Source organism: Anomalospiza imberbis, chromosome 8 (genome assembly GCF_031753505.1).
Source record: "Anomalospiza imberbis isolate Cuckoo-Finch-1a 21T00152 chromosome 8, ASM3175350v1, whole genome shotgun sequence".
NCBI lineage: Eukaryota > Metazoa > Chordata > Aves > Passeriformes > Viduidae > Anomalospiza > Anomalospiza imberbis.
The window spans coordinates 9,198,661-9,215,580 of record NC_089688.1 but is presented as its reverse complement, the minus strand read 5'-3'; the positions used below and the strand labels follow the sequence as shown (position 1 = coordinate 9,215,580).

General features: G+C 40.4%; 1 protein-coding gene across 5 annotated transcripts in view; it reads right to left on the bottom strand.

The window, feature by feature from the left end:
• Positions 1 to 7,171: 7,171 nt before the first annotated feature.
• Positions 7,172 to 16,920, bottom strand: part of OGDHL (oxoglutarate dehydrogenase L) — a 47,941-nt gene continuing 38,192 nt past the window's right edge. For all 5 annotated transcript variants that reach the window (XM_068197267.1, XM_068197263.1, XM_068197264.1 and 2 more), the window contains 7 exons: positions 16,291 to 16,469; positions 12,669 to 12,740; positions 11,717 to 11,842; positions 11,025 to 11,097; positions 8,811 to 8,974; positions 8,110 to 8,264; positions 7,172 to 7,418 (listed from right to left, as the gene is read on the bottom strand). In XM_068197267.1, the coding sequence (XP_068053368.1) occupies positions 7,295 to 7,418; positions 8,110 to 8,264; positions 8,811 to 8,974; positions 11,025 to 11,097; positions 11,717 to 11,842; positions 12,669 to 12,740; positions 16,291 to 16,469 (893 nt within the window). In that variant the 3' untranslated portion in view covers positions 7,172 to 7,294. The remainder of the gene's footprint in view (positions 7,419 to 8,109; positions 8,265 to 8,810; positions 8,975 to 11,024; positions 11,098 to 11,716; positions 11,843 to 12,668; positions 12,741 to 16,290; positions 16,470 to 16,920) is intronic.

Genomic DNA, 16,920 nt, shown 5'->3' with positions numbered 1-16,920 from the left:
GTTTGGTTTGAAACAATATTAGGAAAGATTAAGCTGCTTCCTCATATAAGGAGCACACTTAAAAGGAGCAAACTGGCATCATCCAAGACACCACAGATGGGCTCTCTTCATTCTCAGCAAACAGGAGGACTTTGCTCTTGGCCATCACTCCCAGTGGCTGCATAGGCCATACACTGCAACAGGACAGTTCCCTTACCAGGGGAGGCCTTCAGGTGTTTAGCCCATGCATTATCATATTAACAGCAGCAGGCACTTGATTTCCAAGCAGCTGATTTTCAGAAGCCTAATGCAGAAGTGGTACAGTTATTGCTGCAAGACATACAGACTTTCATGGTTACCAGTTTGATCAAGCAGAAAAAGAGACCTGCAAAGGTCTGGGAGCTCTTCTGTGGATATGGAAGTGGTGCATGGGAAGAAAATTACAAAGGTAATCCTCAGTATAGGCTCCTTCAAGTGAGAGACAAGATGCATCACTAATTTAAAATTTATTTGAAATGCAGCCATTGCTTGCTGCAGCTTTCAGTTTTGATCAGTTTTGCAAGGCAGTTTTAAGAAAAGACAGGGTTGCTCTGCACCAACGCACAGGCACTTTTCAGGCACATAAATATTTGCCCACACATAGGTGCTTATGCAAATGTACCCAGGAATGACCCACTGAGGCTGTATGAAGTACAGCCAGAAACATCACAAACAAGTGGTCTTTGTTGTAGGCTTTGGAATTAATTCTCGGGAACAGAATGTGGCTACAGAGATCTCCTTCCCTTTGGGCTTTGTTACAGAGACAGGTACCACAGAGCTGAAATCTGCATAAATCTATTGAGCTTCTGAGCTGTGCAATATTATGCTCACTATGACAAATATTATTTTACTGATGAGTCTAATAAGGGACCTCAGGCTTCTGGTAAATGAAAATGAAATAAAAATAGAAGTAACAAAAATAATCACACTTCATGTAGCATGCCCCTAATTTTTTAATGTACATAAATATCAGAAGAGTAATGCTTAAAAGAAGGAAAAAATATTCAAATTTTTTTTTCCTGGCAGTCCCTTCAGAAGCTATTTATGAGCAGTCATAAACTGACACGTACACTCAGATATATTTTCTTGAAGCCTGTAGAGTTTTGTCTAAGCAAAAGCTTCAGAATACGTGTCTGTAAATAAATTAAAGACTGTCTGGTTTATAATGAGAAGGGTGTATTGTGGTATAAATATTGCAGAGCACATTAAATAAACATGGTCACATATGACCAGGTATCTATTAAATGAGCAAATCACAGGAGAAGTTAATTATCTGAGAGTGTAACCAGAAACTGTTTAGAATCACTGGAGATTAAGTTGCTTTATTTCTGTTTATCTTTCCTTCTGAATAGGCAGTAGGTCGTTGCAATGAAGAGTCCCTAAGCAACACAGAGCTTCAGCTCTTCATCAACTGTAAGATGACAGTTTTGTCAACACCAGTTTGAAGTCAGGATAAGCCAAAAATTTTATTCAATGTAATTTTGTGCAAAATGGGTTGGCACAAACCAGTACTTTAAGATGTAAAAGTGCAAAATATTTACAGATACCGTATGGTATGTTCAGGGGAAAGAGGAAAACTTTAATGCTAAGTATATATTTGTCTCACACACTGCTGCCTAAAAAAAGCATATAAGGACTTCTCCAAAACAGATTTGTAGTGTCAGAGAATAGTATCCTGAGAGTAACATACAACTTTACCACAGTAATAAGATTTTTCTAGATTTCACAAGTTACTGTGTTTCAGTTTACATGCAAAAACGTCAGTGTTGATGAAATTTGATTTTGCTTGAACTGTGAAACTCACGAAGAAAGCTGTCCACTGTTCATCCTATACAAAATAACCAACATTGCAAACATGGACTAAGTAAGGATATCTTTGGGCAAGCCACTGTAGCACAAAGAACAACTGATGAATGAGGATTCAATCACATACAATTATTGAAAACAAGATGAAGCCAAACCCCTTAAATTACTTAAGTACTGCTTAAACCCTGTAATTAACATATAGTAATAAATATTTCATCTTTAACAAGCCTACTGGGAGCAGTTTGTTAAACATTTATTTCTAGTCACGGGAAATTATGTACAGTCATTTTGTCATGTTTTATATTAGATAATTTTATTTTATCCTCTTTATTTTACCCCCAGCAATGGGTACGCTAATTTGGGGAAATAAAATTGTTCCTCTAATGTATCTGAAACATACTCTTCCTTCGTATGTCTTTTGGCTTTTACTAATTAACTTTACCCTTGCAAAGTCTTGGCCAGCACACAGTGCCTGCTCACATCTACTTCCCAGCCTCTCCTGTGGAACTGACTCACTCCAAATAGGGGAGCTTTAGTGGGAACCCCAGCAAAACTACCCAGGGCATCACTGCAGAACTGACCTCACAGCCTGGGCAAGGTCACTTTGGGCCAGCAGAGAGAAGAACCAGGTCTCCTCTTTGGCACGGGTGGGTTTTCAGGCAGCTTCTAGCACTGATCTGCACTTTTTCCTTCAGCCCAGGCAGCATCACAGGTGCACGGGGAATTCTGTGAGAGCACCAAACATCACTGCCCTTCAAGCAAGTGTATGTGCATATAGCTGCTACGCCACTGCAGGTGAAATTCCAATGAAATGCAGTCACTTAAACCAGTACAAAAACAAACCCATTAGAGGGATAATCTACTACCCACCCAAGGAAAATAACTGAGAGCGAAGCTGAGCTCTAACACAGACCCCCTCCTCCTGGGGCAGGCTGAATGCACCCTGTCCTGAAGTGGAGGAGAATCTCACATTGGCTGCGCATGACATGAGCAGAAAGTGTCTATGTGCTCTTTTTGTAAGAGCATCAGTGAATTTATGGGCTATTGAGCAGGAAGTAAAGGTTTCTGAAATTATAATTCAGGGTTTCATGCAGCATATTTAGCGATGACTACAACTGTTTTTCCCTCTAAACAAATTAGATCTCCATTTGCCATTAATGACTGAATCACTTAAATATCACAAAGAACTGCCTAGTGCACTTATTAATAATTGAAAACTTTGAGGAAATCCATGAAATATTTTCAATCAAAGCTAATAATTCTCTAAAATATTACTTTTCCTGAATAATTACTCCTTTTGTTCCTTTATTCCTTTTGGATAATAGGCGACATTTTAAATAACGGTATTAAAAAAACCTGAAGTAACTGTTAAGAGGCATCTAAAACCAGAAGTGGTTTCAATGTTAAAAAACACAAATTAGAAAAGAAAAAAATATTAATCTGTTTCCTTCCAGCAAGTATGCTGAATTTCTATTTTAGACTGCATGCTGTTCCCTGATATCTTACACCAATGATTAGGAAAATGTACTCACTTAATCTCTGTCCTCATTCTGTATAAACATGAAGAAAAACTTTCAATTATCTTTTTAATCAGTAGAGTCCATGAAATCAAGACTTCTATTGCTACACGTTTGGACTTTGCAGAACTACTCAACAGTCAAAAGGAGCAAAGACAAAAAAAAAAAAAAAATTATCAGACCTAATAGGCATCTTGAATGCCATATTGTAGTTACTCTGCTCAGTAACTTTATTGTTCAGGAACAAGGGCAGAAAGATATATGCAAAATTACCCACATCTGCAGGGGTTTTTTTGGTGTCTAAAATGATCATCAGCACAGAAAGTTTGTGTGACAGGTACTGACAAAATCTCCAAGACCTGCAATTTTGTCCACAGGACATGGAAAGAGGGAGAAGTAGAGGTTCAGTGTCTGTCCATCTCAGCAGGTCTCACCAGGGGACGATGGCTGCAGCCTGGAAAAGTCCAGGTTATTCTGTAACTCTCCCCAGGAAAGGAGAATTAATTTTTTTAAGTGTTTGGGGTTTTTTTGCAAAAAAGAACAAAATGCGTTTCTTTACCACTGACAGGTCCCCTTACTTTTCCCAAGCCAGCCTCACTGCACTCCACTGCAAGCAGCAGCATTTTACAGCCCGAGCAGCTTTCGCCGCTGCTCGCCTCAGAGATCCCAGCCGCGCCGTGTACTTTACTCCAGGCCTGGCAGTCCTCAGCAGCTCTGACAATAATTCAGTGTTCCCTTTAGCCCAGGGGAAGGACAACACGTCCCCACCCAGTTCCCAGTCTCTTACCTGCCCATACAAAGTCCAATATCTGGGAGCCTGAGGCCACTTCTCCCTCCCGAGCCTTTCCCAGCAGCCATCCTTGGCCTTGCTCCCCACACCTTGAGTCCGCAACTCCTTACTGCGGAAATGGCGGCAACGCCGCACAGGGCACAGCCACAGCCCTCCATCCTGGGAAAACAAGGTAAAATGCATGAGGTATTTAGGGCAGGACAGCAAATTAGAGAGACATGGGCCAGCTGTGACCACAACCTGGGCTTTAAGCCCCACAGCACACAGGCCAGTCCCATTAGCAGTAGTTAATTATCCCCACCTGCCCTGGGCTGCTCGTTAGCCTGGCAGGGGCCCTGACGCGCCTCATCACATCCCAGGGCCCAGCACCAACCTGAGGAGCTGCCTGAAAATCAAAACATTCTGAATTCACTGAACCAATATAAGAGACAACAGTGGACTCTTTTCTTCCATCTTTGACCAGCATTGTTAACTTTACAAATCTGTGCCATCTGCTTCTACAGCTAATCTGGCTTTATGTGAGTATTGAGTGTGCCTCTTTCATGTTTTAAACAATGTTTGACATCATCTATGTCAACAGCAATTAAAAGAAGACATATAGATACATATATAGATACATATATATACACACACACATATACATACACATACATACATACATATATATATGCATGTGGGAAAACACAGAGTAGAGGTTCCCAAGCTTTCATTTTGTTGCTGCTCTTAGCAGCAGTGGGCATTCCCAGCTCTGTTTCAGAGGCAGCACATCTGCTGGCTGTGCACCCAGGAAAGAGCTACCCAGAGCTCTTGGAACAGCAGCCAGAGAGTCTAGCAAGGGATACTTCAAACAAAACAAAGAAAAGAAACAGACAACACCCCCCAAAGCATACACTTCCATCTACTCGGTTCAAACAATGCACACACATTCCTGGATTTTGTCTAGTCTCCTACATTAATCTTCACCTCCTAGAACAAACAGAATGGTGTCTCTTCTGGAGAACAGGTTCCTCCTCTGCTCTTGCACAGACTCTGACTGTACCATGGGCAGAGCAAAGGTTTCTATCAAGCACACTCCTGCCGTCTGTCAGGAATGAAGAACAGTGACAGAAGCTGATTATCTTAGCAAGTCTTGCTGCTGCACAACATGGTGTGTCCCCAAGTAGATGAAGTCAACTCATTCTCACATTTGCTGTTTCTTCCAAATTGCAAAGCTGTCATTTGAATTTCAGTGCCAACTTTTTTCACAAGAGGTCTATATAATACTTCAGTCAAACATTATAGAGAGATGAATCTTTTAATCATATACCATCTCAAAGCTGAAGACACAGCATGTTTAGAGAAATGATTTACAATGTTTAGAAATTAGAGATGTTAATTCCAGTCTAGTTCCAGTATTTTAAAAACTCATTGAAATAAAAATGCATTAATGTGTTACTTCAAAAAATTAGCAAATAATAAAATGTTCTAATATAACATCAATGTTATTGTCAATTTTGACTCAATGGTTTGGAATAATTATCTTTTGCTAGTCCAAATGTTGTCTACCTCACTGCTTCTACGTTTAAATAAGCCAACATTGAGGAAACAAATGGAAAACAGAAAAATGAGCTGTCCTAACACTTTTACAAATATGATGTTAATGTCCCCACTCAAAGGAGAAATTTTCAAAAAGAACAACCATAACAGAGAATTTTCTTCTTATGTACTTTTATTTTATTGGGTTTTTTGCATCTTTGATGGAATTTTTATGCAACTATTACGCCACAATCTATGATACACAATGAGAGTGAAAATCTGTCATTTCCTGTTTATATTTCTATGTTAATTTTGTTTTCTACCTCTGTGTATACTGTGGCAAAAGTGCATTTATCATATTTCATGCAGCGCTGACTCCCTTATGCAAACTGAGAATACAATAAACAGAGCCAGCAATATTTAGCTGCACTCAATTCTTGCTACAGAAACAAGCATTCATAAAAGCATTAAAATACTTTGGGTGATGGTTACTGTCTATCAGTTTAATGTTTTGAGCTATAGAAGGGGATAGGAAACAACATTTGTGGCTGTCAATTGCAGCACTTTCCAAGTTTATTAGGTTTTCAAAGACTGAATTAGCTTAACTGCTTCAGTGAGAGAAAAAGCCCAAGGCAACCAGCCTGATTTAAAAGGATGCTACAGAGTTTCACAAACATTAGACTAAGTTCAGTTCTGGATTCCACGGTAAGTACCTTACCACATCAATTCTTTGCTCTGACAGAAGGATTCTTTCTTCACCATCACAGTGTATCCAAGCCAAATAAAAGGACAATACAAGGCTCACAGGCCTTTTTGGAAACCTGCCTGGGCATGTAACACCTGATCATAGCTGAAGTTTTTAATTACAGCTTTTTATTTTGATAAGACAAGAAGCCCAGGGAGCGGGAGCACCTCTTACTTTTGAAATCATTTGATGCTGAATTCTCCTGGTGATCACCCACTACTCTGTCAGCTGTGGTCTCATGTATACTTCTTGCCTCTTCAAGTACCCCCAAACAACTTTTTCTTGGTCCCTTTTACTTCTGCCCTTCTTGACCTCATATCTAAGTGGTTCACACTACTTACTGTTACCCCCAGTTGAACAAGTTTGTAAAGCGACTCCCTGTTTCCAGCCTCCTCCTCACATCTCCAGGTTACCTCACCATCTCCTTCCAACAAACACAGCTGGTACATTTCTCTACCAAAGTCAACTACCAGCTCTGCTTTTCAGTTTCATTGCTCTTCTCTGATACATAGAAATAAGTAATTTCTTTTCCTTGTGGTAATGACTCTTGTGTGCATAACTATGTTGCTGTCCATGCCTGCTCTACTTATTTACAGTAATTAGACAGTGCCCACAGACTGAGATATGAGCCTCACCAAGCACACATTGCATCCTGAGATAGGAGAAGCTTCTTGTGTTAAACAGGTCCCAATTCAAATAGACAAGTGACAAAAAATGGTGGAAGATAAGCTGGAAGTTTTTTTCCTTATAAACTGGGAAGCAAGGTACAGAGTAATGAAGTCAGCTACTGGATCCTTTTATTTGGTAAAGCAAATATACATATTTTCCAGTATTCTCTCCACTTTCCTTTTGGATGCAGTGTTTTGAGAGACTACTAGTCAGAGACAGGTCAGGGCCCTGCAGTTAGAATGTCTTTCCCTCAAAGGCCTCCAGGTTGAAAGCTGTATCCAAGAACCTTCTGAGTGACACCAGGTGCATGTTCTTGTTGCCCGTGGCAGCTGCAGCAGCAGGCTCTCGGCCAACATACCTTCATGACAAAAAGAATTGGGCAGAAATGAGGTGAGAAGAGACACCATTTTGACAATAACAAGCGTAAGAACATGCTCTTTAATGCATTCAAGTCAGCTTGGCAGGTCTGGATATTTAGTCAATGCTTTTTAAATAAAAATCAATCTAAGTTGTACCAAGTTATACTTCTAGTCAGCTTTCCTCTCATCATTGTTAAGCTGTGTCTTCTCCCCATCCCTCCCAGGGTAGCCAGGTACACTGTCTCATAATTAGGTTAACTTGCTTTCGGCAATGAAGACTCTCATTCATTTGACAGCTGCCCGGGCAGATCTGAGAGTCAATAATCTAAAATAAATGCCTGGACTGAGCTCTTACAACAGCTGTTTCTGCAGAAACCTAGCATCTGGAATGAAATTCTTAAAATGACAGAATCTTAGACATAAGAGACTAAGTGCTGTGCTAAGTAGCAATAAACATAGACCTAGCTGCTACTAATCTTGTTTTAGATCTACAAGAAGGTGCAATATGTGCACGTTGTATTTGAGAAACAGTAGTCTAGATTTTTCCCTCTTTCACCTAAGAACCCAGACTCAGAGGTTTTGATTTGTGAAGAACCTGACTTACCCATAAATACCTGAAAACAACCCCAACCAAATTTAAAAGCAAACAAATCAGCCCAGGAGACAAAGCAGTTGTTTAAAGTCTCATACCAGATGGGTCGAGTGCGGTTCACAATAGTGCGGAAACGAGGTCTGACATAATCATAATATCCACTGTTTTTGTGCTCCTCCTGACACCAGACTAGATCAGCAGTTGGATACTTATCAAGTTCTTCTTTCAGCAAGTCAAAGGGGAATGGTGAGATCTGGAAAAGGAGAATAATAATTGTCAAGGCTTTCTCTTACGTGGTATTAGCCCATGGTGAGTCATTACTTTTCCATGGAGAGTGACTCATGCTTCTCTAATTGATTTAATGCTCAGAAATGAATACACAAGTATTTTATAGTTGCATTAGTATGAACAGAAGTAGGTCATAGTCCAGACCACCTGCACTCCTACAGCTTTTTTAGTGAAGTAGCTGTAGCATGTCCTTAATCAATGAATGACAATATAGCTTCAAGTGCACTATTCACAACATTTAAACCTAGCAGACTGCATATACAAATTTAAGATGCTATCATATTATAATCCTCACTTTGTTATGTTGTTCTGGAAAAGTCATCAAGTTTTCTGGATCTCTGCCCAGTATGCTATTGATGTGTTCCTTCTCCACAAGGCCATGAAGAATTAGAATATGTCTTGTAAGATGCTAAGTGCTAGAAAAATGCTATCTTTAGCCAATCTAGGAGAGGTGTCTATTTAAAAGCACAGGAACCCCCATCACCCTGTCTTCTGAGATCAGAGAGTTCACCTGTTCAAGTCTGGTTATAGCTACTTGTTTCTCCAGGTCTTGGTTCTTTCTTTCTTTCACAAGGTCATAGTAGACTTTTCCTGTGCAGAAAATCACTCGCTTGACCTCATGTGGTGCCTGAGCTGCTGGCCCATTCTCAGGAATCACACGTTGGAAAGTGGTACCTAGTTGGAGCACAAATTTTAAAAAGTGTCCTCAGTGGACCTGACATTTCAATAAAGCAGCCCAAGAAACAGTCCTTTAGTCCTTTACTGAGAAAGCAGCAGGTTGCAGTGATCAAAGGGTTCTCCTGCCTGTCTGGTCCTACTCTTCAGACTGGTAACTTGGCTAAAGTGACTTTCAGCAGTTCTATTTCAAGAAGTTAGAAGACTGTTAAAAATCCAGTCTTTTACCATACTTAATAGACAGAATCATATCAACAGTAGACTGTTTTTCAGCTTTGTGCTGTGTATTACATCTTTACTTTTAAATTGATTAGACAGCTCCACTTTGCTTCCAGTTTGGGGTTTTTTTCAGAGAATCAACTGAACTACTCTCTTTCTTCTTTCCGAGATTATTTCAACCATGTAACTTTCACACAGCTTTACAAATTTCAGAAACAAAAACACATTGTCTATAAAAACAAAACACATTAAATTTGGCAACTGCAGAGATATTTACCCAAGCGCACACATTACTGCTATACATTTGATTTAAGCCTCTGAGAGCTAAAACAGCAATAGCCAAAGCAAGAATTAGCACAGAGCTGAGCTATATGTATAAATGCTAATGTACAAGTACAATTTCAGATGCATATCTTCACTGCTACCACCTCCCAGGAGTACAGTTTGCTTGGGATACTGGAAGAGGGACTTGATGGTCTAAAAGATCCTTTTCTTTGCTCTCGTATATGATTGAGTAGAATTATTTCCACATTAAACAACTGCAGAGTAGCAGGCAGCAGCTCGATCCCTATTCTGAATCAGCACACTCACTTATCAGGAGAATAAGCTCCTGTTTGAATCATTTATCTTGTGGAAGGAAAGCAACAGCACAAACATATCAAAGAAGAACTGATTTATGTCAGAATTATCTTGTCCCACTGAACAGCAGAATTCATCATTAAAAAAGACTGAATCTGTGCTTCATTGGGTCAGCTGGAGTCAATCTTCCTCTCTCTCAGCTTTCTATTAAAAGCAGAGCAAAAAGGGTTAGCTGAGAGTCAGAAACACTTTATTATCTGTTGTCCTCTTCAGCAGAAACATGAAAGTATGCCACAACTCAATGTTAATTTGGAGTTTGGCCACTACTGAGGTTAGCCTGAAGTAGAGGGGACTCCCAAGACAAAGTGACAAATCCCAAAGCCTACAGAATTTCTAATCTGACCCATTCTACAGAGCTTTTAAACAGTACTAAAAACAGCAAATGCCTTTGCTTGAGAAGCAAATTTTACACACTTAGAAAAATAAGATAATACAATATTTAGGCACACTTACACAGTGTAAGTTTCTTTTAAAAAACTGAGCAGTGGCTCTCTTCTGACAGCAGTCAAGACCCTCACTGGCACTGGAGATAGATCAGCACACCACATTCTCACTCTGAACAGTCACTTTAATCCCTCACTCATTACATGCCACTGCAATTCCTGATGCCACTCCAACAGTCTAACCAGTGCAAGGTAGGAGAAAGCCACTGCAGTGTTTGGTATTCCCCCTGCAGTCACTGTGTATCTCTTGGTGCTGATGGCATGCCAACAGCTCTGAACTCACTGATCTCACTTTAGATCACTGGTGTGACACAGCAGCCCCACACCAAGCATTGCAACAAGAACTGGGCACATTATTCTTCCAAATGGGTCCAGTGTAATTACAACCCATCTCTCAGTCATGGGGTCAGGAAGCATGGGCAGTACAAAGAACAACTACATTTTTATATGAAGAGAAAAAGAGCAGAGGGACATAGTAGCCTCTTGAGGGGAAACTCCCTGCAGAGATGGGAATGTGCTTACCATTAAGTTTAAGGGTTAAGGTTTCAAGATAAACCTGTTAAAATTAAGAATCTATATGTGAAAGCAAATTTTTCAGCAAAAGTCCCTGCTACCTCTCACTGTGGCAGCTCCACAGGAATTATGCCGAAAGAAAAGACAAACTTTGCAGAGCAGATTCTGTTCTTCACAGTCTGACATGCAACTTGGCATAGCTAATTATTTCCCCACAATACTTTGAGTTGACCTACCAGACACCATTTCATCAAAACTGGATTTAGCTTCTGGATGCCTCAGCAGTGACTTGGGTGTCAAAACAATCAGCTGTAAGACAGAATTTTTTCCAAGAGTCAGAAGCTGCTTTATCTTCATTACACATGCAACATTTGTAACACTGCGCACACAAAAAACCACAAACTGAATATGATATAGAATAAATTAGTATGATAGCAAACACAGTAAATTATTTTTTCCTGTTTTGAAAGCCATGAAAGTTTCAAAATTATTCAGAAGATTTATGTAGCCTACTCCTTTTACAGGTTCTCAAAACTCACTGCTTATACTTTTTTTTTTGACAACAAAATCAAATCACAGGCTATGAACCAGTAAAACATTCAACAGTTGTATCTTGGGTCTTTGAAGTTCCAGCAATTAGACATGCAGATTATATTTCTGCAACCTCTAAGCTACATCATTAATATCTTGACAAGCTCATCTGAAGATCTGCATAGCCAGATGGAAGCAAAGCTGAAAATCAAGCTTTAGAGCCATAGTAAATCAGAGCTGAGATTCTTTCCATCACACTAGCAACTTCAACCTGTGTTCAGTTAAGGTTTTCCACCAGCAATCCTCATTCTTTTCAGCAGTGTGTCATATGCAAAGGCCACTCCTTGTTTGAGGGCTAATTTACCTGGAATAATCAAGTCCATTAAGGTAACCTTACCGGCTTTCTGAATGGCAGCAAGATCTGCCTTCGGAGGACATGAAAGTAATTGGCTGGAGTTGAACAATTCACCACAATCCAGTTGCATTCATACAGCTGGGAAACTTCAAACTGCTCAGTGAACTCCTGAGAGAAACATTAAAGGCATTAGAAAAATGTCTCCAAGATCAGATAAAAGGCTTGAAAACCATGCTTCTATTTCTCAGCAGCTCCCTTCCTCAAAAAAATTATTTAGCAGCTCTCAGCTGAGATTGTTTTATTGGCTAGGGAAGCATCCCTACAAATCATTCCTTTTTGTTTCTACTTCTTCCTAAAAATTTATGCAAATAAGCATGAAAAGTTTCCATTAATTCAGAAAAGATGGGAAGTCCAGGAAGAAGACTGAGGAGGACTAGGACATTAGCAGATGGAAGAAACAAAATAGAACCACTTTGAAAGAATGTTTAACTATAATTCAATTTTTCAGTGTACAGTTGGCTTTCACTCTTTCATCCCGTAGAGCTGTGTACTTTATCTGTAGAAGTGAATGACCAATCTAGGAAAGCCTTAGCCCAATAAAAATTATAAGTTGCTTATTTTCATACTCCTAGCAGTACAATTTAGCTCCACTGCAAAGAGCCAGGGTAGTCTCACTTGACCTCCTTTAGAAATTGGCTAGAGAACCTATTTGCAGTGCACACAGCAGTATAAACAAGTTGGATCATTGGCCATGAGGAACAGCCTTATATAAAAAGATCATGCTGCCAGAGATTAACTGTATATGACCTCAGCTTTGTAATGAGCAGCAATGCTGCTTACTTCGATTACTTTTATTGGGATCAAGTCAAAGTTACACCAAGACTTTGACTTGGTGTAACTAGCTAAATCCAAACCCACTATACCTAGCTAAAAGGATTCTACTAACAAAAAATCTCAGGGATGTGAAAAACAAGAAAAGGACAAAAGTACTTACTGGATAGGCATCAGAATCATCATTACTCATCTGCAGAAACCTCTCAGGCCTGGCTGATGAATGCTCTGGACCCTGGCAAAGGTATCATTTAAAACAATGTTAAAGAGCCAAATGAGCAGTAAGACATCAGTCTAGACCACTCACTGCATGAGTACCTCCTGTCCCCTCTGCACCAGCTGCACAACTGACCCCCAGCCAAAGGCATCAACAGCAGCAGTGGGAGAGAGAACACATCACAGGACAGGATTCCTCATCTGTTTTCATAGGAGTTTGGGTTTCACATGTATTTCCAACATTTCTACCAGCTGCAAGTGATTTCTACCCTCAGACTAGCTGCACAGTGAAGACCAGTGGTCCATGTGGGCACAACAATCACCTTGCCAATGCAGAGCAAACAGGAGCACGAGGAATGACAGGAAGAGAAGCACTGGGTGCCTCAGAGTACTGCAGTGAGTCACTCTTTGTGCATGCTGAACAGGACAAACAGAAAGTTAACTGCTGACTACTTTTGCTGTATTAGCAACAAAAGCAGGCACAGGATCTGTCCTACTATTGTTCACTGCTCAATATAGGACCAAATACTGAGATGAATGCTTTAGCTAAAATGGATCAAAATACACACACGCATTATCTGCCAGACTAACCTATGATTAATTTCTGCCTCCTCAGGAGATATTTTATGTTCTGTCATTACGGAACACTCCCATCCACTGTCTCACTAGCAGTACCCATGGCAATTATTTGAATTGTACAAATGCTGTTAGCTCCATTTTGCATTAGCAAAACATGCATGCTGGCCACAGAAATTATCAGGAATAAGTAATGTCATAGAATCTGTTGTTTTTCCTTTTCATGTGCCTGTTTGTAAAGGATAAGAGAAAGCTGTGAGGAGTGTGAGAATGCAATGTGCTTTTTAAAGTATTGCTACTGCTGACAGCCTTGGCTTGTTCAAATGACAGGTGCCCTTAGGAAGGGCTTTAATTTCACACATAGCTGTTAAGTATTTTAACCCACAGACAAACTATTACACCTCTCAACTCTCCCCATGTCTCCTAAGCTAATAATGCTCATAAAGAGATTTCTTCTTTATATGGCTCTCATAATAACTTCCTCTATTGAAATCTTAATACATGAATTCCAAAATCAGTCATTATTCTGACAACTGGTAGTCCCCCTTGATTGAACACATCATCCTTCCTAATTCCAAGGGCAGGATTCCAGATCCATTGGAGGGACACAAAGGTAATCTGAGGACTGGAGCACCTCCCCTATGAGGACAGGCTGAGAGAGTTGGATGGTTCAGCCTGAGGAAGAGATTGTTCCAGGGAAATATTTTATATAATATTTTATACTTTACAGTACTTAAAGGGGACCTGCAAGAAAGCTGGAGAGCTACTTTTTTACAAGGTCATGTAGCAATAGGACAAGGGGGAATAGCTTTATGCTGCAAGAGAGCAAGTATAGGTTTGATACAAGGAAGAAAATCTTTGCTGTGAGGGTGGTGAGCAGGTTGCTCTGAGCAGTTGTAGATGCCCTGTCCCTGGAAGTGTTCAAGGCCAGCTTGGATGAGGCTGTGAGCAGCCCCTGGTCTAGTGAAAGGCTCCCTGCCATGGTGATCAGTAGATGGTCTTTACAGTCTTTTCCAACAATAACCATTCTATGACTCCGTGATTCAGTCTGCTTCATGGGCTAAGGGAATTCAAAGGAAAAAAACATTCTGTTGGCAACAAAGGTATAACACAAACAGCCTAGAACTGCACCGTGTATCACTGCTCCTTTGAATTCTGCCTCCACTTTTGAGGTGCCAAATAATCTGGTCACAGATAGGAAAGGACTTGAGAGCAAGGAGCAAAGCTGCACAAAACTGTGGTGCACATTAGTGGCCCTGTTTATTGTAGCACCTCTGCTGTTCACATCTGTTTGCCGTAAATCAAATCCTGCACTAAGCATGGCACACACAGCACAAAACCCAGTGCTTCACAAGCACACTGCAGTCAGTACACTGGGAACAGAGATGTTACCAGCAAACAATTACAGGAGAGGCAGGTGAGGCTTTCCCATTACTCACACACTGCCCCAGCAACAACCTCAGTCCAGAGCCTCAGTGTTCACATCCATCTTTGGTTTCTGTGCTGACACCACCAATCAGACTGCCAGCAACCACTGCGTGGGATGGGGTAGGGTTTATCTCTACTGTGACCACCTATCCAGTGAGACCTATACTGAATCCATTAGCTACTTTCAGATGAGTCCCCAAGGAGCCATTTGGCTGCAGAGTCTTTCAATCACAGCCAACTTGCCTGTGAATGCATGACCTGGAGGTGAAGGGATCCATATCCCATTAAGAATCCTTCCCCAAATCATCTTGTCCCCAACACTGTAGTTATAGAAAGACTAGTCCTCCTGTAACAAAATGGTCCTCTGGGAAGATAAAAAGATTTCAGCAGCCTGGTGGGATTCTTAAATATTCCAAAAGCAGCTGACACTAGTAGCAAAATAAGCATGTTTCAGAAGACCTGTACAAATCTTCTCTGCCAAGTGGCTATGGGAAAAGAAAGATTAAATATATTCTAAGTAGCAGAGAACCAGCCCCTTAAGCCGAGTGCTTCCCTGCAGAGGACCACACCACCTGCTGAGGGCTCATTCAGGTTGTCCCCTCAGGATACAGTTAAAAAAATTAATTTATCAAAACCCTTGTGAACAGCATCAGACCCGTTATTCTTTAAGCACAATGGATATGGAAAGCCATTCATAAGATATGAATGCACCCCAGTGTATCAGGACAGGATCATAATTGAATGGAAATAAACTAGATTGTTTGTGAGAATAGAAATGACACAGTTTGCAGTGAAAAGGTCTAAAGCATTTATATAGATGGAGATTGCCACTGTGACACAAACTATGCTTTTTTAAACAGAAAACTAGAAACATACATGCAACAATTCATGAAGGTTAATGTATTTGAAAAGGAGAAAATTAACCTTGCCTGACATGATGGTCATGTAATCGTAAAAATAATTTAAAATATATGAAGAACAATTCCACTGCTGATATGAACTTCATGTAACTTTACACATAGGGTGTGCCCACGCCCTTTCCCTCTAAGACATTGCCTAGTTCCTCCTACAAGCCACCAAAGAAAAGACAGTCAACAGCTAGTAGAAACATTTTCCTTTCCATAAAGAGGGAGATTTCTTATTATATCAAAATTAACCAAGGTCAATGATTTTTAAAGATGTTTTAAAGTTGTTTTATATAGTTTCATAGTAAGAGAATTTAGTGCAGAGTTTACAGAGATACACTTTATGCAAAATAAAACCAAGTAAGCACTCTCAGAGAAAAAAAAAAAAAAAGGAAAAAAATGTGGGGAAGTGGTACATGCCACTAAGAAGGACACAAAGCTAAGAGCTCAGAAATATTTCTCAGGGTTTTCTGGTTTTCACCAGTCAATCTATCTGCATTCTTCTCATAACAATGAGGCAGCCCCACATGCTTAACAGTGCCTTCCTCCCCTGGGTTCCTATCACCACTGGATCCCCAGGCCACCTTTGGCTTTTCCAGCTGCAGAGAAGGCACTGCAGCCAGCACTCCCCTCCGGCATGTGCCAGCCAGCAGCGCTCACCATTCCTTCCATCCCGTGTGGCAGGAGCAGGACGATCCCGTTGTGCCGAACCCACTTGGCCTGGCCGGAGCTGATGAACTGGTCTATTATACACTGAGCCGTGTTGTGAAAGTCCCCAAACTGGGCTTCCCAGCACACCAGGGCATTGGGACTCGCCATAGCGAAGCCAAGCTCAAAACCTGACAAGCAAACAAGTAGGAGAAATAGAAAATAAACAGATTTCCTGAAAATTCTGTTCATTCCTTGCTAAAAATTAAAAATAAACCCAAAGTTACAGCATGAACTGGATTTTTGGAGCCCCGTTATAAATCATGCAGTTTTCAATAGTACGATTTCCAAGCCTGACTTCAATCCTTCAAACTCTTCCTCAAACACTTCAATATCATAGGAGTTTAACAAATTACACTCCCTCCCTCTGCTCCAACTTTAGTATATTTCCCTAACAGCTCACTGCTATCTTCTCCTCTAAAAATGCACTTACAGCCCAATTAAAAGAGTTATTTATTATTTTCAATATTTCCAGAGCCCTACACAACATTGTCTTTCTTTCTTCCTCTCATACACAGATGATAAAGAAAATTACAGGTGACATCAATTTTCAGTCTACAGACACGATCCTCGTCTTCAGAT